A 24,774-nucleotide genomic window follows, 5' to 3' on the forward strand; every position below is an offset into this window, starting at 1 on the left:
GTTAGGACTATAGGGCAATATGATCCTTAAAGGCCATTTGTAAGTTTCCTGCCACAGGAGAACAAAGACCAGGGAGGAAAAAAAAACTTGCTTGACACCAGGAATCAGACCATAAAAGGAACTGAAAGGGTCCTGGAGACACTTGATCGCACACCTGCATTCCATCCGCATTCCAAGCCCACCAATTCAGTCCCCAAACCCACTGACGACAAGAGCTTCCCGCCAGTGACTGCATATAAGGATGAAACTCCTGCTCCTGAGTGCTGCCATCATTGCCCCATTGTCCCTTGGCTTGGTGCTGTGTAGGCCTTCTCTTGGGATATCCCACCCCCACCCCCCCAACCCCTTTCCTTAAATAAATTCGATTCTTCTTTATCCACCATCTGAGATGGCTATTTAGCCTGCCCGTGCACCACAACCATGCTAACCTTTCAGATGCTATGAACCTTACACGTTACACAGCATTCCTAGGCCTGGACCTTCCTTTCTCCTGTATGGTCACATGGAGAAAAGCAGTTGTGCAAACCACTCTGCAGTCTTGAGACCATACCAAGACCTTTTAGAGTAGCTATCCTGAATGGCGAAACTGGATGGTATCTTTCCTAAACTAGTCTTTATGGTTTTTTGTTTGGTTTGGTTTTTGTTCAATTCTATAGATTAAAAACTTTTTAAGAATTAGTTTAAAATTCTGGGAATTGCTATTTTTGGAATATCTGACCTCCCCCCCCCCCAAAAAAAAAGACAGAAAAACGCAGGGAGAAGTATTAAATTCAACAAAAGCTCATTTAAAAGTAAATGACCATCAGTGGGAAAGCTTTTCAAATACAGGGAATTTGAAAATAACAGCAATTAACTGAAAGGCACATTTCATCGCCAAAAGCCACCAAAGAGTTTCTTCTTTTTTCCACTATTACCTTTCCTAATCTTTTAAGAATAACAAGAAAGATTCTAAAAATTATAGCAGGTTCTGCCCAGATCTGATGCACCTAGTACGTTGGTTGCTGAGAACTAATTATTGAAAAAGTAGAACAACGTATTGAGGAAACAGAGAAGTTTTAGCATATGAAAAAGGATTTAACTTTGTTTTCTAAAATTCAGTTATTCAGGCCAGTTTCTTTTGATTTGTGCTCTGAACTGCTTAGATCTGGGTCTAAGATAAAAGACAAGAAAACCGGTCATCTTCCTGAGTAGAGCTGAAAGAACCTTTGCAACTGTTCAGAAGTATCTGAGGTCTTGGATCATCTCTCCTTAGCTGCTTTGACTCCTTCCATGTTCCCATCTCTAGTCTATACACCTTCTTCATCCATACAGATGGCTCTGCACTTTCTACATCTGTAACACTGGGTGCCTTAAACTCAAAGAAAAAAATATGGTGTAGAAACAAAGGTAATCTGGTACATAAAAACATGCAGGTCTATTTTCTGAAAATAGCTTGTGAGCCTAAGAATGCTCAGTTGTATAATAGGATTATGTTTCGAAAGCTCAGAAACATGGGGCTGAGATATTACTTAGGATAGAGCCCAGCCATTAGGAAATCCCTCATAGGGCTCTACACACCCAAGTTCTACACCATTACATTAATACATGGCCATAATGCATACACATAGCCTTTGCAGCCCTACTTTCAAAATTGATGTTTATTCAGCAAGATACATGAAGGGAAAACCTAATCTGTTTTGTTACCTAAAATATAATGAAGAAATGACAAATGAGAGTTCCTTAAATGTACCACACAGATTTTTTTCATAGTACTCACCTTTTAAAAAACTGCAATGTTACTCCACTGTGACATGTTATTATCATCAAGAATTCAGTTACTGAAAGATTAACTCCTAAGCCTATTATCTATTAATGAACGGGCAACTTGGATAAAGGTTCTTACTGACATTCTTAGAATCATATAGCTATTTATAACTTCTGTTCTCCCAAGATTCAGAGACGCATTACAAAACTCTTTATGGAATTCCCTAGTAACAAGGGATAGTGTACAGAGATGACTAAAAATAAGATAATAGAATGATGGTGACTCTTGAGCATTGATGACATTTGTTATTGCAGCTTGGAGAAAACGCCATGGAATGTTAATGTAAGGACAAAGTTTGCTGTTCTCCTTAAAGTCAGTAAATTACATAACAATATTCTGAGTATTTTTGGAAGAAAGGCACTGGATAAGTTCAAAGTCTTATTGCTGGTCTGATCACACAGGGGCCACAGCACAGACTATGGCACTTGGTTCAGCCTGGAGGCAAGTCTAAGCAGTCACTGGTCTTGTGGCTTGAAGAACAAGGAAGGAAAACGTCAATAAAACAGAGTCCTGCATCTTACATTAAACTCAAGGAAAATAATTCCCAATTTCCTGTCAAGGCAGTGACTGGTTCCCTAGGCCTCCGGAGGGATGTCAGACAGGCACCCTGTTCTCTTTGGCCCATTTCTTCATGATCCGGATGATGTACTCTACTTGGGTGTTACCTGTGCTTCTCAATAGATGGAGCACTTCTCGAAGGGTCTCTCTGAGGAAAGAATTCGAAAGGACAAAGTGTTTTAATAGAGAATGAATACTAACAGGTAAAATAAACGCTTACCTGTTCTTCATATACTTCTAGTAGGGCATTTTTGGTAACAGACTCTTTCCCTGTGTATTCATAAACCAATTACAAACTTCCTAGTGTTCTATCTTATGGTGGCATAGTAAAATGAAAATCCTATGATATCCTTTTCACCAACGCAAGTTTTCCTTGTTTACTTATACTATCTATACATATGTATTAATCTTTTTGTCTTAATAAGACATGAGTATTTCCATTTTTGTGCTTATTCTGCATGACAGAGTAGAAAGGGGGTATATCAATGAGCTGGGGGCAGACTTGGGTTCCACTTCTAGCTCCTTACTAACAAGTCACTTAACTTGTCTGAGTCCCAGATTTCTCTTTGTTTAAGGTGACAATTACCATAAACTGAGTATCACTGCCATATTTGTGAAATTTTACAAAGCCAGAGGAATGGATGATTTCCTCAAGAAAAATAACATATTAAAAATACAGAAAAGAAGAAAATTAAGAACCAAGAGTTAGCAAATGCCCATTACTTATGTTTTAAGTAATTTAAATTTAATTATAATTAGAATTAGTGTTTTAAGTAATGCATACTAAAACTTTCCTACTACCTTATCAAATCTACAGGAAACTGCATATTGATCCTCTTCCCTAAGAGTTCTCTCATATTTTTGACTTATTTTTTTACCCTCAAACAACCTCTTTTACTTAACCAAATTCTTTTAAACTTTTATTTAGGACTGGAAGTAGATACAAAGTGGGAGGTAATTTTTGAAAGATTGTTTACTTATAAAATAATCACACCTCCTATTCATAAATAAGTAACAAATACATTCCATAAAGTTATTTTTAGAACACTGAATTTCGTTTTAAGCATTTCAATTTTTGTTACATATACAAGCCACTTAATTTTATTTAATCTAATGTCTTAGTATTTTCTGGAATATTAGAGGCAAATGAAGACAAAATTATTAACCACATCTACTCCATCTAATTCTTTGAGGCCTAAACTAAAAGACAAGAAAAAGCTAATAGGCAAAGAAAAGATAGAAGAGATTGAAGAAGACTTTGTTTATGCAATGGCAATTCATTTAGAGGCAAATATTTATCTTGCTTATATATTTGAGAGCTGTAGTATGCATGATGTCTCCAGTATTAGGATTTAAAATGATCTGATTCTATAAAATAAAAATTTTCTGGAGGAAAAAGGTCAGATACAAATATATAACATCAAAAAGTTTTATTTTTATTCATCATTATAAAATATTTTGTAATTTTGAGTTTTCAGAAGAGGATGCCATCATGAAAACAATTCTTTTTCCTCACAAACCAGCAAATGAGTAGAGGTAGTGTTTGTTGTCCGTGCACTTACTTGGGTTCTCGCCCGGCTAAGATCATCTGGAAAATGCCCACACAGGCCCCCCTCTTGCCTTCCCAATATTCAGGGTTAGGATCCAGCCTCTCTAGGACATCAAAAGCTTTGGCTGAATAGTAAAACTGGCCCATCTGAATAAAAGAAAGAATTGTGCTAGTACTTGTAGTCACAAGATTACACAGAATGAAACTAAACATAAAGATGCCATGAAGCAGAATTGTATAAAATGAGTGCATGGGTAATGACAAAATTTTCTGTTAGCAAGTTAGATAAATTTTAATTCTTTATTAAACCAAGAAAGAAGAAAATCAGTTTGCATACATGTGTTCAATTTAAATTAGCTTACCTTCATTCAGTTTTCAACAATATATGTTTTTTACATATGGTCAAGTTATTCTATAAGCAACACATCTGTCATTTCTTCTAATTCTAACCTTGAGAATAAATTCCAACAACTGTGATTTGAACTGAGTATTTTTCATGTCTTCTCAGTACATTCTGTAGGGATTACTATCATTCCTTTTATGCTAGTTTGATCATGTTCAACCCGAGAGGATGGTCTTTCCCTGACCTCGTCTAAATTCTCAGTATGCTTTGATGTATACTGAATACTACTCTAAAACACCAACTCTTTAAAACGTTTAATTTATTTTCACATATATATTTCCTTGGCCTTGTAGGAAATGTTGAATAACATTAAATTTTGCTTACATGAGTTTACTTGACTGGCAATCAAAAACGTACGGTGTTATGTAAAAATTTCACTGAAGGCTTCAAATTGTTGAGTAATCCTCTAGCCAGTGTGGTTTAGTTACTTCTCCATTCCTATAAACTGTTGTCATAAACATTTACCAATTTCTTGAAGAGCTCTATTGCATTCTTAGCATAGCTTTTTCTCTACTTCAGGGAAAACACAACTTTCCTCCCTTCAGTTTAAATTATACCTTCATTCATCCTTCCCTCTTTTCTGTCTATCTCACAGGGAGAAGTGTTCTATTATTTTAAGAGAGTGGAGGTGGGGAGAGACACAGACAGAGAAACATTGATGTGAAAGAAACATTGATTGGTTGCCTCCTGCACACACCCTGATGGGAGCCAGGGATTGAGCCTGCAAACCGAGGCACTTGACCTTGATCAGAATCAAACCTGCAGGCCTTCAGTCCATGGGCTGATGCTCTATCCACTGAGCAAAACTGGTTAGGGCGAGAAGTGTTCCTATTCCTTTTCAAAGTTAACCTTTCTTCCTATGTCCTCTTAAGCACTTTTCAGGGTGAAATAACACACATAGAGAATGGTGCATGCTACATAAATGTACATTTTAATGTTTGATTATAAGGTGAATACAAGTGTAACCACTACGCAGGTCAAGAAAGGAAACATTGACAGCAAAACAGAAGCTCTTTGTGTCCCTTCCAAACCACAACCTTCTCCTTCCTTCCGAATTAACTACTATTCCAACTTTTATGGTCATCAGTCTTTTGACTTTCTTTATAAGCTGTTAGCAAGTTAGATAAATTTTAATTCTTCATTAAACCAAGAAATAAAAATAAATTATTTATTTCAGAGAGGAAATGTGTATATCTTTAGATAATATAATTGAGTTTTGCACTCAGAATTTTATCTATATAAAATAATACTATAAATACTCTTGTGTCTTGTGTATATTTATAAGATTCACCTATATTGCTGGATATAACTCTAATTGTTTTTTAAAAATAATTCTTTATTGTTGAAAGTATTTCATATGTCCCCCTTTTCCCCCTATTGATCCCCTCCAGCCCACCTCCACCCTTTTTAAAAAACATATACTTTTATTGCTTTCAAAGAGGAAGGGAGAGGTAGAGAGATAGAAACATAATGATAAGAGAGCATCATTGATCAGCTGCCTCCTGCACACCCCCTACTGGGGATCGAGCCCACAACCCAGGCATGTGCCCTTGACTGGAATAGAACCTGGGACCCTTCAGTCCGGAGGCCAATGCTCTATCCATTGAGCCAAACTGGCTAAGGCTAGTTGGTTTATTTTATTTTTTAAATAAAGTGGTGTTGTTTTGTGTGTTCTTTTTTAAATATATTTTTTTTATTGATTTCAGAGAGGAAGGGAGAGGGAGAGAGAATCATCAATGATGAGTGAGAATCATTGATCTGCTGTTTCCTGCATGCCCCTAACTGGGGATCGAGCTCCTAACTAGGACATGTGCCCTTGATTGAAATCAAACCTAGGACCCTCCAGTCCGCAGGCTGACTCTCTATCTACTGAGCCAAACAGGTAGGGCTAGTTGGTTTATTTTTTTTAAACTTTTCATTTTGGCCCTAGTTGGTTTGGCTCACTGGATAGAGAATCAGCCTGTGGACTGAGGGGTCTGGGTTCAATTCCGGTCAGGGCAAATGCCTGGGTTGTGGGCTTCATTCGCAGTGAGGGGCATGCAGGAGGCAGCTGATTGATGATTCTCTCTCATCATTGATGTTTCTATCTCTATCCCTCTTCTTTCCTCTCTGAAATAAATAATAATAAACTTTTAATTTTGAATTATAGATTTATAGGAAGTTGCAAAGATAGTACAGAGAGATCTCATATATCTTTCACCCAATTCCCCCCATCCTGCCCCACCTAACAGCTTATATAACAATAGTACAGTATCACAATATCAAAACCAGAAAATGCACGTTGCTACAATATATGTATAGTTCTGTCATTTTAACAAATGCATAGATTCATATACCCACCACCACTATCAAGATACACAACTGTTCCATCACCACAAAGATCTCCCTTGTGCTAACCCTTTATAGTCACATGCATTCCCCTCCCTGCTCACCATCCTAACTCCTGGCAATTACTAATTTCTTCTATATTTCTATAATTTTCAAGACTGTTAAGCTCTGGCTAGATAGTTCAGTTGGTTAGAGCGTCATCCTGATATGCCAAGGCTATGGGTTCGATCCCTGGTCAGGGCACAGACAGGAAGCAACCAGTGAATGCATAAATGATTGGGGGAGCAAGTCAGTGTTTCTCTCCGTTTGCCTTTCCCTCTGTTCCCCTTCTCTCTGCTGCTCCCCCTCGCTAAAAACTCAATAAAAATTACCCTGGCCAGTGTGGCTCAGTTGGTTGGAGCATTGTCCAAGGGCACCAAGGGGTCACAGGTTTGATTCTATGCCAGGTTATATACTCAGATTGCAGGTTTGATCCCTTGTCGGAGGGGAGGGGAAGGCATATAGAACCCATGTTTCTCACTCACATAGATGTTTCTCTCTCTCTCCCTCTCCCATCCTCTCTCTCTGGAATCAATGAAAAAATATCCTGGGGGGGGGGGGGGGAGGGGCCCAGAGGGGGTATCCCTAGGTGAGGATTTAAATAAATAAATAAATAAAATTTAAAGAACGTTATCTATACATATAAAGAGGAAATCTTTATATGTATAAAGATTATGGTGACCCAGTCACAACCAGACTGTGGGCAGGGACGGGGGCGGGGACTGCCACCCCAGTGCTAATGTCCTCCTGCCTGAGAGCGTCCCTGCCCAGTGCTGAGGTGAAGCTGCCTGCCTGCGTGTGTCCCCATTCAGCACTGGTGTGATGCTGCGGGAGGGGGGCTGGGCTTGATGGGGGACCTCAGACTGCACCCCCCCACCCCAGCGCCAGGCCGGGAAACCTCAGGTTGCATCCCCCGCATGTCCCCTGCATGGCAGGGTTTGACGGGACCCCAGGCCACGCCCCCCACCCCAGTGACGGACCTGGAGACCTGAGGCTGCGCCCCCCGCCCGGAGGGGCTTGACAGGGGTGGGGCCGGTCAGGTCTGGGTCTCACCCAATGCAGGTGGAGCCGGCCGGGTCTGGGTCTCCTGCGTTTTCGAAGTGCGTGTGGGTGGTGGGTGGGGACTTGACTCTAGATCCCGCAGTGCGCCCCAGACTCTGGCAGGAGGGAGATTTTATATACATTTTACTAATTTTTTTTCATCTCTGATACTTCTATTATAAAGAAAGTGCAAATAGAAATATTAAAATATTTCTTCTAATTAATTCCCTTTTAATGTGCATGAATTTCGTGCACTGGGCCACTAGTATATATATAAAACAGCAGTATGAGATTCTTTGAGATTGGCTTTTTTCATTCAGCATAATGTCCTAGTTTTTCCAAGTTACTGAATGCATCAATAGTTTTTGTTCCTGTTATATAACCCTACAAAAGCAGAAAGGACCTGCACCCAAAGTTTGGTTTAGATGTCAAGAACGATGATGCTGCCCTAGCCAGTTTGGCTCAGTAGATAGAGCGTTGACCTGTGGACTGAAGTGTCCCGGGTTCGATTCCAGTCAAGGGTACATGCCCAGGTTGTGGGCTCCTTCCCCATAGGATACATGCAAGAGGCAGCCAATCAATGATTCTCTCTCATCATTGATGTTTCTATCTGTCCTCCCTCTCCCTTCCTCTCTGAAATCAATAAAGATATATTTAAAAAAAGAATGATGATGCTACACACACACCAAGAGGGTATGGAAGATTTTTTACTTATATAATTGAGGTATCTGAAGAGAGTCTGGCAGGTCTCTCAAGCATGTCCAAACTGGCCTGAGAGAGCAAGCATTTGTGAATAGGTATTTACGTCGATATTGGTTTTCATTTCCTGGGATAAAAAACTGCCTACTATACTGTGGTATATTTTTTCCATCCTTTAATTTTCATCCCCCTATATCAGTGGTCGGCAAACTCATTAGTCAACAGAGCCAAATATCAACAGTACAACGAATGACATTTCTTTTGAAAGTCAAATTTTTTAAACTTAAACCTCTTCTAATGCCACTTCTTTAAAATAGACTTGCCCAGGCCGTAGTATTTTGTGTAAGAGTCACACTCAAGGGGCCAAAGAGCCGCATGTGGCTCACGAACCGCAGTTTGCCGACCACGGCCCTATATCAGTGATGGTGAACCTATGACACGCGTGTCAGCACTGACACGCGTAGCCATTTCTGATGACACACGGCTGCTGAGGCGGCCGCATGCCAAGGATGAAACATTTGCTGCTCCTGAGGATGAAACATTTGCGAAATAATGTTTTTTCCTCAAAGTGACACACTACCCGAGTTATGCTCAGTTTTTCTGGCGAAGTTTGACACACCAAGCTCAAAAGGTTGCCCATCACTGCCCTATATCATAATATTTAAAATGAGTTTCTTATAGAGTTGGGCCATTTTTTTTAATCTACTCTGTCAAATATGTCTTTTAATTATTATAGTTAGATCATTTACATTTAATGCAATTATTGATGTTAGGACTCAAACTCTGCCTTTTTTTCAGTTGGTCCTTTGTTTTCAGTAACAAGGACATCTTGTACACATCTCTGCAGTTTTCAGCTGGAGAAAGACATGCTGTGCAATCTGCACAGAGGGAGGACAAGAAAATGTGTGCTTGACCTCTCTAGTCTTCGCCTTTACATATATATATTTCCCTCCTCTTCCTGCATTGTAATAAATCTTAGCTATAAGTATAACTTTATGTTGAGTCATATGAGTCCTTCCAGTGAATCGCCGAACTAGTGGGTAGTTGTGGACCACTGAGACATGAGGTAATGCCGAATTGTTTTTCTTTTTGTTGTTGTTAATCCTAAGCGGAGGATTTTTTCCACTGATTTTTAGAAAGAGTGAAAAGGAGGGAGGAAGAGGGGGAGAGAGAGAGAGAGAGAGACAGAGAGAGAGAGAGAGAGAGAGAGAGAGAGAGACATCGACCTTTTGGTGTACAGGCCAAGGCTCTATCCACTGGGCAACTTTTTCAAAGTCATTATCTTCCTTTCATCTTAACCCTATCCCCTTCTCATCTTCAGTAGGGCCTTACTCCATTAAAAATGCCCCCCCTCTTGAATCTTTAATCTTCCTGTTCAATGGCTCCTCTTCCTCTACCTAAAGACATGCTCTTACTCCCTATGCTAAAAGAAAAAGAACTCCCTCTCCACCAGCAAAAATAAGTCCCTCCCCCCACAAAATCCCTAACCTGTTTCCCCTTTTAAATTAGCTTCACATTTCTCCTTACCCTCAGCATCAGTTTTTTAAAGACTGCGGTCCACAAAAAGCTTACTGCATCTGCTTTCTAATTCTCTTCTCTTCTCTACCTACTGCTGCTTCTCAGGCCTCATGCAACTCCATCTGCGTGCAGATTTGACATTCTCCTTCCTTGGCTTTTTTTCTCCTTTCTTTGGTTTTTGACAACATAGGAACGGAAAAAAAGTACTGGAAAGCACCTTTTCTCTCTTCTGTTTTTTTTTTTTTTCTTTTCCCCCTTTCTGTTCATCTTCATCCTCTGTCTCTTTCACTGACTCTTCTTTCTATTTCTGGTCCATAAACACATGGTTTCTCATACCACTCCGCAGTTAACCCCTCTCTCCCATACTCTGCTGCTGCCGCTCCTATCACCACCACCATGACTGCTGTTAACTTCTAAAACTGGTCTCTAATCCTGATCTCTCACATGAACACCTGAGCTTCAGGCTCACCCTAGTAATTTTCCACATGTAATATCTCTGCCCAAGAGCCCCAAACACACTTCAGATTTATTATATCTAAAACTGAACTAAATTCTCATCTTTTGATGTTTTTTTCCCTCTGCCTCCCCTAACTCACTTAACATCAATACCATCCACCAAGTCATGTGAAACAATTTCAAGTTTTCTGTTTTAAAACCTTTTTTATTGATGGTAACTCACTTAATTTTTGTAATGATTCTTTTTTTAAAAATTTTATTTCAGAGAGAGGGAGGGAGGGAGGGATAGAAACATCAATGATGAGAGAGAATCATTGATCATCTGCCTCCTGAATGCCCCCTACTGGGTATCAAGCCCACAACCCAGGAATGTACCCTGACTGGGAATGGAACTGCAACCTCCTGGTTCATAGGTTGACGCTCAACCATTGAGCCACACCAGCCAGGCTGTAATGATTCATTTTGACTAACACTAGACTCTCTTTACCTTTACCTGACATTTTCCTGTCTTTTGGATAAGTAGAAATATACAAAAAATAGGAATTTCTGGAATTTGAGGCTAATTTTTAAAAACGCTCTTAATTTTTAAAAAGCTCCCCCTGCCTTTCAAATGTCCTACACACACACACACACACACACACACACACACACACACACACACACAGTCAGATCTTTACTAAATGACTGCGTCTTCTTTTTCCTTTTCTGGTTCCTTTGTCTTTCCTGTCTACTATTTACATATTAGTATTCCCTAAGGTTTGCAACCATTTACTTTTCTCACTTTACTTTCTTATCTGGGCAATTGCACTGTTTTTCAGGGTTTCAATTACTACTGAAATGTTGATTTCTCCAAATCTATGTCTCTAGATGTCAAAGGACATCTTTCTTAAGCTTCAAAACCAAATTTCCAAATCCTGGATGAATATCTGTATCTGGATGCTATCTAAAGATTCACAGCCTTTGGAAATCTAAAACCTCCTCTCTAAAGCATTATTTCATATACACATAAAAACCCCGTCATGCTATCTATCTCTGAACTCAGTTCATTCATAATAGAGATGACATTTCTGATATCACTATGCAAATCTTCTCACCAATAGTCATTTAGTCTGTAGGACACTTTTCCTCAACACTTAGCTAATGCAGCAGTGTGATGCTGATCTTCAATTTCCCTGTATCCTCATTCAGACTCACCTTGTAACAGTCATTAGCAATGAGCTGTAAGAGGCTAAAGGACTCGCCAGAGGTTTCCATCTTGAGATAGAGTTCCCAGGCTAGTCTTGGTTTCTTATTCATTATATCTACAAAAAAGAAACAAAGATTTATGCTTTTTAAATGCTCAAGAAATACATTTCTACATCTTGCTATTTTATGGATTTAGTTCTATGTTTCAAATATAAAAAGTAATGCTTAATAGCTCTTACATGGAAAGCTCTCAATGTTGACATTAAGTTGGTTTCCTATCTGAATTCTACCGTACTTAAATTTTTTATTGAAGTTAGTATTCAGATAATTATGTCTTTTTAGGTTGGGTTGATTTCTAGTAGTTCCCACTTAGGCCATCTGCTTAAAAGAGGACACCTATCATTCATTCAATTCTACTCATATATTTTTAGCTTCACTTAGAATATCTGACTGCTAAAATTTTCCTGCAAATTTAAAACTCAGGGAACATTTTAACTCTAGGTGAACAGAAGGAGCAAGAAAAGATAGTGAAGAGAGAGAGAGAGAGAGACAGATAGATAGACACTGTAAGCTAAATAATATTTTAAAAATCATGTTTTTGACATTTTGCCCCATTTTAGTCCTGCATCATAGTGAAAAGATAAAATTAGCATAACAGTATTATTTCACATAAAACAACACTGTAAACTGAGACTCTGGAAACTTTAACAGGAAGAACCTGCCATCTGTCAGGGCTGGACATGCTAGGTCAATGCTACATGGCAGACCTAATCACACGGTAAAATTATATATGTGCATGGCCACCCTAACTGACCAGCATTAATAACACGATTTTGGTGTTCACTTATTTTATAGCACAAAACGAAATTAGAAAATGCTCAGTATAATTTCCATCCAGAAGATTATATAGCAGGGAACAAAAAGATAATTCTTCTATAACATTTGAAAGAAGACTCACAGCCCAGTTGGCATGACTGAGTGGTTGAGTGTCGACCTGTGAACCAGGAGGTCACAGATCCGATTACTGGTCAGGGCACATGCCCAGTTTGCGGGCTTGATCCCCAGTGTGAGGCATGCAGGAGGCAGCCTATCAATGATTCCTTCTCATCATTGATGTTTTTACTCTTTCTCTCTCCCTTCCTCTCTGAAATCAATAAAAATATATTAAAGAAGAAAAAAAAAAAAAAGACTCACAGGATGATCATGGGGATATAAAGTACAGCATAGGGAATACAGTCAATAATATTGTAATAACTACATGTGGTATCAGATAGGTACTAGATTTATCAGGGTGATAACTTAGTAAGATATATAATGTCTAATCACTGTGGTATACACCTGAAACTAATATAATATTGTATGTCAACTGTAATTGAAAAATAAAAAATTACAGTAAAAAAAAAAAGACTCACAGCATCGAGCTAACCAACTGAGGTAAATGTAATCATTTTTTAACTTCTCACTTTGTATTAAAAGGAAAACCTGCAAGAAGAAAAAAAGGGAATAAACATGAAGATGGTTTTGTAGTAAAAACATTCATATCCGTTTATCTTACATTAATGTTTAACATAGCCTTATAGATGACCAAATTCTATACAGGCTGCTAAGACAGTGAAGGACAAAATTGTGGCAATTTTAACATACTTCTCTGTTATTGATATCACAAGCTGACAAAAGGTTGGTAAGGATATAAAAGACTTGAACAAAATAATTAACAATTGTACAATACATATTATTTTCAAGAATGCATGACCATGCTACTGGGCAATTTTAAAGGATTGGTGTTACACAGACCACATTCTGTGACCACAATACAATTAAATTAGAAATCAAAATTTAAAACCTGAGAAGGATAATGCATGTTTGAAAATTATGAAACATTTTAAAGTATCTCAGTCAAAAAAGGAATCATAATGGAAATTAGTAGAATAATTTGTTGAATAACGAAATTCAATTGAATAATTCAACTGAATTATTTTGAATAATTTAAACAAATCACTTCTATTAAGTTAGAAGCAAGATCATTGTTAGCCTTATAGTAAAGAGATTAAGTCAAAGAGGGGATGAGGGGGTTTCTAGGATTATGATAATATTCTGTTTCATGATTTAGGTTCTAATTATTGGGTTCTATTCCCCTTAAGAAATCCATCAAGCTATATACTGAATGGCCAGATTATTATGATCTCTGAACGTATAATAATCTGGTCACTCAGTGTAGACTGACCACAGAGTTGGGATTTTAAAATAAAGTTTTTCCATGTATAAGAACTGCATTGTGGGTAATTAGAAAGAAACAGAGGACTTACTAGCCAGAGGCTGGGGGCCACTATCTCCTGGTCCCTTGACATATCAAGATTTGCAAGCTTCCCCTTATACATAAGTACACTGAGTGGCCAGATTATTATGCGTTCAGAGATCACAATAATCTGGTCACTCAGTGTATACTTTGATTTGTATACTTTTCTCCATGTATATTATGCTTTTATAAAATGTATCAAAAAAGGAAAACATTAATGTGGTCATAAAATCTATATATCTATTCACATTGTACTTTCTAATGTGACCTAAGAACAAAGAAACTTTTAATAGTCCTTTACCCTTGAACATTTTATTTCAGTGAGAAAAAGACAACAATGTTTTACACAGAGTCACTCGAATGCCTTCCAAAGCGGGTACCCACCTCTTCACCCTCACTGGTATTGCCTGTTGCAGCTTTGGCTTGGGCATAATTAAAGTTAAAGATGTCATCATTATAGAAGTAACTCTGAAAAACATCCCAAGAATAGGTCACATTGAGCATTATCATATAAAATAGAAAAACATCAGTTATATAAGATAAACACAAAAATAAGCATAGGGAATTAGCTGATGCCACCATAATAAAAAGGCCATCTCTAAGAATATCTTCTCTCTGACATATTATATATAGTATTTTGTATACAAATCATCTAGAAAATTCTATACTGACCTTAAATGAGTTGAGGTAAATCAAGACATCATCAAATTGCTTGAGCAGGAAAAAACAGGAAGCCATGCACTGTCTCCCTGGTATTGTATCTGAAATGGAATGGGAGCAGATACCATGTCTACTCATGAAACTAAAAGGCATCTTTAGCAGAAACTTCAGTTATTTATAATTTAGAGATCGGAATGTATTACAAGACAGCTTTCTAGATTCTGAAATTATAGATTCTGTTTAGTGGACAAAACCTCAGCATAATGGAGATCGCAGAACTTCAGAGTGACCAATAATCTCTCTCTGTGTTAACTCTGAGTTCAAAATGAACACATGCCCTGCAGACTACAGTATTCTCCAGATCACTTTTTATTTTCTTACCCAACTCTGACAACTCCACATATAACTAATGTGGCATGGTCTCCATCGTTACTCATCTAGGACAATCTAGCCCTTTCAAAAATATATATCTATTTATTGGTTTTAGAGAGGAAGGGAGAGGGAGAGGGAGAGATAACATCGATGAGAGAGAATCATTGACCGGCAGCCTCCTGCACGCCCCCACTGGGGATCGAGCCCACCACCTGGGGAATGTGCCCTGACCGGGAATCGAACTGTGACCTCCTGGTTCATAGGTCGATGCTCAACCACTGAACCATGCTGGCCAGGCAACCTCGCACTTTCAATCTCAAATGGAGAATAAATTTGCCATGGAACCACCTGATCCTGATCCTGACCCAACCGTCTATCTGATATCATACTCCTATTTGAGGCAGCAGATGGTTAGTGTAACCTCCCCGCTTGCCATTGGCACTCCCAATCCTCCTTATTCTGTTTCTGCTCAATTTTCCCCATAGCAACTCATCATAGTCATATATACTACATAATCTATTTATTTGTTATGTTTATAGTCTGTCACACTAGACTGTATGTTCCACAAAAGAAGGGGGATTTTAGTTTTGTTTACTGCTATATCCCCAACACCTCAATAAATTTTTATATTATGAATGAGTGAAATGGGGAGAGGAAATATTATTTGATAAATGGTTTTGGTGAAACATTTGAAAAAAAATATCCAGGGGTGATAAAAATATTTAACAACCAGTTCAGCATGAACACATCATCAGAATAGATGCTGGCCATAGACAACTGGTACGGACAGCCATACAGTTCAGACTGGTTATTGGCCCTTTTTATAGCTCTTCCTCAAGTCTTACACTAAATCTTGACTGATGAAATCAATACTTTAATAATAGAAACAAAGCCACAAAACGACTTGTGGGAGATATGGGTGGATATTATATAACTGCAGGGGTCAAAGCACTGTCTAAGCTTGATACCCATGTTAGAATTCATTATGGAAAGGATAAACTTAATTAAACAAGATTTAAATAGTTTAATATAAGAAAAAATACGACAGGCAAAGTTAAAAGTCAAATGACCCACTGGGAAAAAATATCTACAAGAGCTCTTGAAAAATCAATTAAAGTTACCATTTCAAATAAAAAAAAAAGAATAAAAAATTAAAAACTCATAAACTAAAGAATATATTTATTCTTCTCTATTTCTAAATTCTCTCATCCCACTCCAGCTGAGATGCTGATAAGAGCTAATTCCAATATTCTCTCCTATATCTGACTTCCCACTTTATAATGGGAAACCTAACAGATATATCCCTTATTCTTATTCTTTTTAGAATGTTAGATGAATAATATTTTATTTATTTAAATGAGGCATGGGGCTCGCAAGCTGTGAGTTTGACATGCTTGCCAAAGACTCAAACTTGATCAGTCAGTATACAACTGAAGCATAGTAATCTCCATCTTGTATAAAACTGCTGTTTGAATTCTCCGCTATTGTTAGATAGTCCCTAGTCCTGTAAACTCTGTCATTATAAACTCTGTCACTTTAAGAAAGTCTGTTATTCTGTAAAATGACTTTGTTTTTAGTTCAAATAACAGAAAAAGATAAACTTAACTGTCTGACCTTGCAAGCTAGCCATCTAATGTAATAGACTAATACTGATAATAATTCCCATATTCTTATGCCAAGTACAAACTCATTATGTATTCAAGGTTACAACTGTCTGTAACAATAACTCACACAGAGCCCTTTGTAATATCTGCAAACAAAGAGGCTCAAAAAGTATAAATACGAGACACTTCCTCTATTTCGGGGCTCAAAGATTTGGAAAGAGACACCTACCTCTGGGCTGCGCACAATAAATGACTCCTAATTAATTGGCTCATTGGTGTCTTGTATCCCATTCGATGACTGACAATACAACACAACCAGCTCAAATTATGGATCATGTTCATAAGTACATATTTTAGACATACCACATTCACTAGCTGATCCTCCCACCAACTGGAAGAACTGCTGGGCAATTTTCATATGATCCCTCTGAAAAACAAAGCAGAGCTTCTATAGAGGAATAAAATGAAAATATTTTATTTATGTTATACTTTAAGGTTTTAACATATTTATCAGGATTTAACACATACTCTTGTTTTAAATCCTCCCAAACAAAACGAATTTTGATTAGCACACAACTAGAAAATGATAACCTGAAACTGCATTAATACCTTCTCTGGCCCTAGCCAGTTTGGCTCAGTGGATAGAGTGTCGGCCTGCAGACTGAGGGGTCCCAGGTTTGATTCCAGTCAAGGGCATGGTTGCAGGCTCCTCTCCGCCCCGGCCCTGGTTGGGGTGCATGCAGGAGGCAACCAATTGATGTGTCTCTCTCACATTGATGTTTCTCTCTCTCTGTCTCTCCCGCTCCCACTCTCTAAAAATCATTAGAAAAATATCCTCGAGTGAGGATTAAAGAAACCAAAAAACCTACTATGGGTCAGATAGAATACAAGAAAAAAAAAATCCATCCCAAAGTTCTATCCTAAAAGTGCCATCATTAAATGAATTCATTCATGTACTCATTCATTCACATAACAAATATTTATTGCTCTTTTACCATATATTAGAACTTGTAGTATGACTATGGTTATAACAAGTATTTATTAAACAAACTCATTCATATATTCAATAACTATTTATAGCCTATCTGTTTAATGAGGCTCTGTGAAGTGAGCTGGAGATAAGATTTTTTTATATTCCACTTTGTTCCAAAAAGAACTTAGTATTATTATTTAGAATATTAGAATTCTAAAGAATAAAAGAATTCCTATTCTTTTTAGAATGTTAGATGAATAACATTTAGATAAGAGCTTAATTTTAGATACAGTTTTTGTATTTATAAAAAGCATTCCAATAGAAACAATTATTCCCATTTTACAGATGCCAAAATTATAGCTCAGAGGTGTACAATGTTGAAAAAAAAGTCACTGAAAATAAGAATGGAGCTGTGCAATGATTTGTTGTTATTAGACATATACACTGTTTAAAAATTGGGCTCTTTTTAAACAAAGCAACAATTCTTAGCATTAAAGACTTTTCTCTTTTTTTTTTTGTCTTTAACACAATTCTTTTTACAATGGGACCTGATTGGGGGATATGGAGAAATGAGGACTGCAGAAGAGCCTATTTGTAAGCTTGCTGCTGGTTGAACGTTGGCGTTTGTTTTGTTTTTTCCATACACTATAACTTTGCAAACTATAGATTACCAGTGATTTCATACTCACCGACCCCATTTCCTGGCCAAGGGCTGCATTGACCACTCCCTTGAGGATATACTCCTGGAAACATGCAATAACACTGATTGATTTCAAAGGAATGTGGAGCTATGAGATATCTTACAAGTTAATTATTTGCAACAACTCAGTACTTCACATATATTATCAAAAGTTACCCAGAGCCACTTTTCTCTGTTCTATCCCTGGCCTGAATGAAAGAATTAAGAAATTTTCATTTGGTTCCAGCAGGCAAGTGTCCATATAACAGAACCCATCATATTTGTAAATTCTCAATCTTAAGCAGAAATAACTCAGTGGAAACTTCTAGGAGTTAGGTTTTGTTTCATTTCAATATATTGGAAACAAATTAACAGTAAAAATGTTTACATAATAATTTGTATCACCTTGTCAGCCACTGCCATTCTCTGTGACCATTTCATATACATTATTTCCCCTTTTCAATGCTATAATAACTTTCCTTTGCTAGTGATTCTTTCTTTAAAAAAATGAAGTGTCCTCTAGTTTCCATCCGTAAAGCATTCTCTTTTGGAGTACTAGGGCCTCACCTATATCCTTGTCAGACTTGGTTCTATTCTTTAACAGACAACTTCCTTAGCAGTTTTATCAATTTTTTTAAAAAAATGTATTTTATTGATTTTTTTACAGAGAGGAAGGGAAAGGGCTAGAGAGTTAGAAACATGGATGAGAGAGAAACATCGATCAGCTGCCTCCTGCACACCTCCTGCTGGGGATGTGCCCGCAACCAAGGTACATGCCCTGGGACCTTTCAGTCCACAGGCCGATGCTCTATCCACTGAGCCAAACCGGTTAGGGCAGCTTTATCAATTTTTATATGGGTGCTCTCTCTCTCTCTTTGAAGAAGTCTCGTAAAAAGAATCATACAGAAGATGCTAAAGCTTTTAATGCACTTGAGAAATATACCTGTTTAGACTTCTGGAGTCTTTCATTCCATAAGTAGAATGACTACTGTGTGCTTAGTGTACATAGCATTGGAGATACAATGCAGACACAAGGAGCTAATAATCAGGTGTGGGGGGAGACCAGTTGCAGGCAATTATACTAGCGATATACCGGTAAGTCGTTACTTTCATCAGAATTCTAGATTCCAATATTTTTAAACCTCAACTCTTTGGGGGAAATGACCACATATAAAGGAGTTTAAAAATACCCCAAACCCCAGAACATTCATTCTTATACCAACAGTCACACAAAACATTCCTAGATCAATACGTGGACTTTCCTGGGATTCTATAAGCAGTAATCTCCTTTAATATGTCTTCCAGCTACTGTTCCAAAGTTCTATTTTAAACAGAACTTGGTTAGTAAAAATATAACACATTCTTAATTACCTGAGGAGTAGCAGGTTCCAGATCCTTGATTAAGTTATAAGCTTCTTGTACATCATCTGAAATACAAAAAATAAGTAGCTATACTAATCCATATTTCAGTACTCTTCTGAAACAGTCTTCTAAAAGTAAGATCCTTCAGTACTCAAACATTCATGAGAATTATGATCTATTTTATCTGTCCTCTAAGTCTCTGTCAAGTTCAATGTTGAATAGTTATCCTAAAGATAACCAAATATCCTTAGGAAACCCATATTAAGCCATGGAGCACTTAAAAAATGTTCAGGCAAAGAATATAGATTGGGTGTTACATACCAATGACTCTATAGTTATCTAAGAAAAACAACCATTTTTATAATGTTTAACAATAAAAAATATATATACAGAGGTGGGCAAAAGTAGGTTAAATTATCAATCATCATTACCTAAAACAGTGGTCGGCAAATTCATCAGTCAACAGAGCCAAACATCAACAGTACAACGATTGAAATTTCTTTTGAGAGCCAATTTTTTTAAACTTAAACTTCTTCTAACACCACTTCTTCAAAATAGACTCGCCCAGGCCGTGGTATTTTGTGGAAGAGCCACACTCAAGGGGCCAAAGAGCCGCATGTGGCTCGTGAGCCGCAGTTTGCCGACCACTGACCTAAAAGATAAAGCCTAAGTAAAGATAAGAAATAATAACAATAATAATAAGACAAATAATATAAATAAATATAATCATTAAATAATATAATAATAATACAAGAACAAACTCTGTTTCGTGTACTCACAACTATAAACCTACTTTTGCTGACTCTTGTATTAAGCATGTAGGAGTGAAATGACATGAAGTCTATGATTTGCTTTCCAACATCTCAGTAACAAAAAAAAACAAGAGGGAGGCTAGATGAAAAAAGATTGTCAATATCTTGAAAACCATTGAATCTCGGATGATTATGTGGTGTACATACTACTTTTGTTTATGTCTGAAAATTTTTATAATAAAAATTAAGACAATTAAAAGATTAATTTATAAAATATATAAGATGCTTCTTTTTTTAGTTTTTGTTAATCCTCAGCTGAGGATATCTTTCCATTTATTTTTAGAGAGAGTGGGAGGGAAGGGGAGAAACCGAGAGAGAAAAGCATCGATGTGAGAGAGACACATCTATTGGTTGCCTTCTGCACACGCTCAACCAAGCCAGGGATCAAGCCTGCAACCGAGGTACATGCCCTTGACCAGAATTGAACCCAGACCCTTCAGTCCGAGAGCCAATGCTCTATCCCAGTGGTCAGCAAACTGTGGCTCGCGAGCCACATGCAGCTCTTTGGCCCCTTCAGTGTGTCTCTTCCACAAAATACCAAGTGCGGGCGCGCACGTACAGTGAGATTGAAGGAGTACCCTAATTAAGTTAATAACAATGTACCTACATATATAGTTTAAGTTTAAAAAATTTGGCTCTCAAAAGAAATTTCAATCGTTGTACTGTTGATATTTGGCTCTGTTGACTAATGAGTTTGCCGACCACTGCTCTATCCACTGAGCCAAACCAGCTAGGGCAGATGTTTCTTATCACAAAGTATATTTCTTTGTGCTTACATATCACATAGAGAGAACTGTTTGCAAGTTCATGATTTTATTTTAATCAACACATTTTCCTCAGTGAGGATTATGTTGTCTGGTTGGTTTCTACTATGCATCTAAAAAGTCCCACACTGTTAGTCTGAAGTCCATGATGGAGTGCCACCACTAATGCGTGGCTGCTACTACCCTATACTTACAACTATAAGAAAAAAAACTGCTTTAGGACACGTCTAACAATTTTACTTAAGGGCAATAAATTTCACATTCTCTTTGAATCAAAATATTTTTTCATAAGAAACCAAGAGTACAAAGAAGTAGAAAGGCAAACACTTAGAGCAAATAAAAAACAGTTAATGATAAAAAAATACTTAAGAAGATGTGGGTGTACATCAAGCATGTCAAACTCAAAGGCTAACATGGGCCAAATAAACAAGTTTTAAGTTTATGTGGGCCGCAAATAAACGAAAGCTTCAATTTTCATAGAAACATAGGTTTATTTCAATAGAGATATGCTGAATACAAAGGGCTGAAATAAATGAGTAATCGTTAACATAAAATAATAGAACATTTTAATAAAAATTAACATTTTTTTCTTGAATATTAACTTACCAGATACTATAACTGCACAAATTAATAAGCGTAACGCAAATAAACCTATTTTTCTTGTTCTCCGAAAGCAAAATAATTCCTGTTGCGCACACCAAACAAGTCAGTACAAGACTAGGGGCAATTGGCTGCTAAAATATTCGCTGCTAATATTAGTGGAGAGAAATGATGCGCCTGCGTGTAAGGCGCGTAAGGGAAATGAATGCAACATGATTATAGAATCAGTCATTAGTGAACGTTGTAGTTTGTTATTAATAATTATGTATAACAGGATATTGTAAAAATTAAATTATGAAATTTTTATTAAAACATTTCTTACATACTGTTATATTGGCTGGGCCACAAAAATATTTGTTGTGGGCCGCGAGTTTGACATGCTTGATGTATATTATACACTAGATGCCCAGTGCACAAAATTCGTGCACAGTAGGGTTCCTAGGCCTGGCTAGTGATAAGGGCTGATCGGGGCCTTACGGCTGCTGGCAGGGGCCTTTCTTTGCTCCATGCTGCCCTGTGGAGCAAAGGAAGCGCATGTCATAGTAAGCGATCAAACTCCTGGTCTTCTGGTCAAACCCCTGAGGGGACACTTTGCATATTAGCCTTTTATATATAGAGGCCCCGTGCAGGTGTGTGTGTCCCTCAGCCCAGTCTGCACCCTCTCCAATATGGGACCCCTGGAGAAATGTCCAACTGCCCGTTTAGGCCCGATTCCACCGGGATTGGGCCTAAACGGGCAGTCGGACATCCCTCTCACAATCCAGGACTGCTGGCTCCCAACCGCTCGCCTGCCTGCCTGCCTGATTGCCCTTAACCACTTCTGCCTGCCAGCCTGATCACCCCCTAACTGCCCTTCCCTGCTGGCCTGGTCCCCCCTAACTGCCCCCCCTGCTGGCCCAGTCACCCCTAACTGCCCTCTCTTGCCAGCCTGGTCGCCCCTAACTGCCCTCCCCTGCCAGCCTGATCACCCCCAACTGCCCTCCCCTGTAGGCCTGGTCCCCCCCAACTACCCTCCCCTGCTGGCCTGGTGGTTCCCAACTGCCCTCCCCTGCTGGCCCGGTCACCCCTAACTGCCCTCCCCTGCTGGCCTGGCCGCCCCGAACTGTCCTCCCCTGCTGGCCATCTTGTGTCCAGATGGGGGTGGCCATCTTGTGTGTTGAAGTGATGGTCAATTTGCATATTACCTCTTTATTATATAGGATATTATGTAGGATAGATAGGGAAACCCTAGGAAAAAGAAAGAACTGCCAGGGATGGGAAGGAAAAACTGAAATACAATGGGTAAAGAACAAAGGAGAGGAAATTGGAAAAATAGAATGAGGGAGAAGGTTAGAAGCAACAGAGAAAGAAAGAGAAGCTAAAGAGTAAAGGCACAACAAATAACCAAAAATATTGCTCTGTCCTATGAACTTATTGCAAATATATTTTTGCAGAGAGGAAGAGAGAGGGATAGAGAGTTAGAAACATCGATCAGCTGCCTCTTGCACACCCCCTACTGGGGATGTGCCCGCAACCAAGGTACATGGCCTTGACCGGAATCGAACCTGGGACCTTTCAGTCCGCAGGCCGACGCTCTATCCACTGAGCCAAACCGGTTTCGGCTGCAAATATATTTTTGGAAATATTGTGGATTTTAAAAGCTAAGCAAATAGTTCAATTAGAGATTAAATGTTCTAAAGTGTATGTTTATAAGCAAGACCAAGACAAAATTTTCTTACCTTGACGAAGGTAGTAAATCACTAAGTTTAGCCTTGCTTCAGGAATGACATCAACCAGGGGAGGCAAAACCTGCAAAGCCCCTTCACCTCCTCGGAAGACAACCTAGAGATAGAGAAGCTGTGTTATTATGGCAATGAGTACAAATATATTTATTGGTGGAAATGTTTCAGGAACTGAGACTTGTAAGTGGGTACATGATGCCCAACTCTTATAGCCCTGGGAATCAGTTAATATCTTGAGAACTTGTATCATTCACTGAATGTACTATTGCCTAACTATTACCTGGGCTTCAAACCATTCGCCTTCCTCCTCCCTTTGATTTTGATCCTTGTATTTAAATATTTCCTTTTTTACCCTATCTAAAATCCATCTTCACTATCAGTCTTATACCCTTATACTCCTTTATTTTTATTCACAGCACTTATCACTTCATTTTACATATTTTGTATCTGTTTATCTGTTACACTCACCAGCATATAAGCTCCACATGACAAGGAACTTTGCATTACTGCGTACTCTCATCCCCTAGCACTATATCTAATATAGTTGGTACTCATTATTATTTGAAAAGATGCATTTATATATATATACATACATATATATATGTATGTATATATATATGTACATATGTATATACACATACATATACATATATAATATTTTTATTGATTTTTAGAGCGAGAGGAAGAGAGAGAGAGAAACATCGATGTGATAGCAACACATCAATCGACTGCCTCCTGCACACCTCCTACTAGGGATTGAACCTGCAATCTGGGCATATGCCCTGACCAGGAATTGAAATTGCAACCTTTCGGTGCAAAGGATGATGCCCAACCAACTGAGCCACACTACCAGGGAAGAATGAATATATTTTTGAAGCTCTCTATACACATGACTTTGACCTCACTTAAAAAAAAAAAAAAAAGCCATTATCTAGTCCTAGCTGGTTTGGCTCAGTTGGTTGGGCGTTGTCCAGTTCACCAAAAGGTTGCCAGTTTGATTCCTGGTCAGGGCATATGCCCAGGTTGCTGGCTCAATCCCTAGTAGGGGGTATGCAGGAAGCAGCTAATGGATGTTTGGATCTCACCTTGATGTTTCTCTCTCTCCTTCTCTCTTTCTCTCAGGCTAAAAATCAATTTAAAAAAATTTTTTAAGCTGTCCTGGATGGTATTTCTCAGTAGTTAGAGCATCAGACCATGCACCAAAGGGTCATGGGTTCAATTCAAGAGCACATATCTAGGTTGCAGGTTCCATCCCCAGTCCCAGTCGGGGTACATGCGGGAGGCAATAAATTGATGTCTCTCTCTCTCTCATCAATGCTTTTCTCTCTCACTTCCTTCCTTCCTCCCTTCT

The 24,774-nt window shown here is 38.2% G+C and overlaps 1 protein-coding gene across 1 annotated transcript in view; it reads right to left on the reverse strand.

The window, feature by feature from the left end:
* Positions 1-755: 755 nt before the first annotated feature.
* Positions 756-24,774, reverse strand: part of IFT56 (intraflagellar transport 56) — a 50,532-nt gene continuing 26,513 nt past the window's right edge. Inside the window, exons 8-17 of the mRNA XM_008150482.3 lie at positions 23,421-23,523; positions 19,536-19,591; positions 18,175-18,228; positions 16,876-16,939; positions 14,549-14,637; positions 14,261-14,344; positions 12,993-13,062; positions 11,590-11,696; positions 3,925-4,058; positions 756-2,510 (exon numbers count right to left, since the gene is read on the reverse strand). Of these exons, the coding sequence (XP_008148704.2) occupies positions 2,399-2,510; positions 3,925-4,058; positions 11,590-11,696; positions 12,993-13,062; positions 14,261-14,344; positions 14,549-14,637; positions 16,876-16,939; positions 18,175-18,228; positions 19,536-19,591; positions 23,421-23,523 (873 nt within the window). The 3' untranslated portion in view covers positions 756-2,398. The remainder of the gene's footprint in view (positions 2,511-3,924; positions 4,059-11,589; positions 11,697-12,992; positions 13,063-14,260; positions 14,345-14,548; positions 14,638-16,875; positions 16,940-18,174; positions 18,229-19,535; positions 19,592-23,420; positions 23,524-24,774) is intronic.

The sequence above is a fragment of the Eptesicus fuscus genome, chromosome 14, assembly GCF_027574615.1.
Source record: "Eptesicus fuscus isolate TK198812 chromosome 14, DD_ASM_mEF_20220401, whole genome shotgun sequence".
Lineage (NCBI taxonomy): Eukaryota > Metazoa > Chordata > Mammalia > Chiroptera > Vespertilionidae > Eptesicus > Eptesicus fuscus.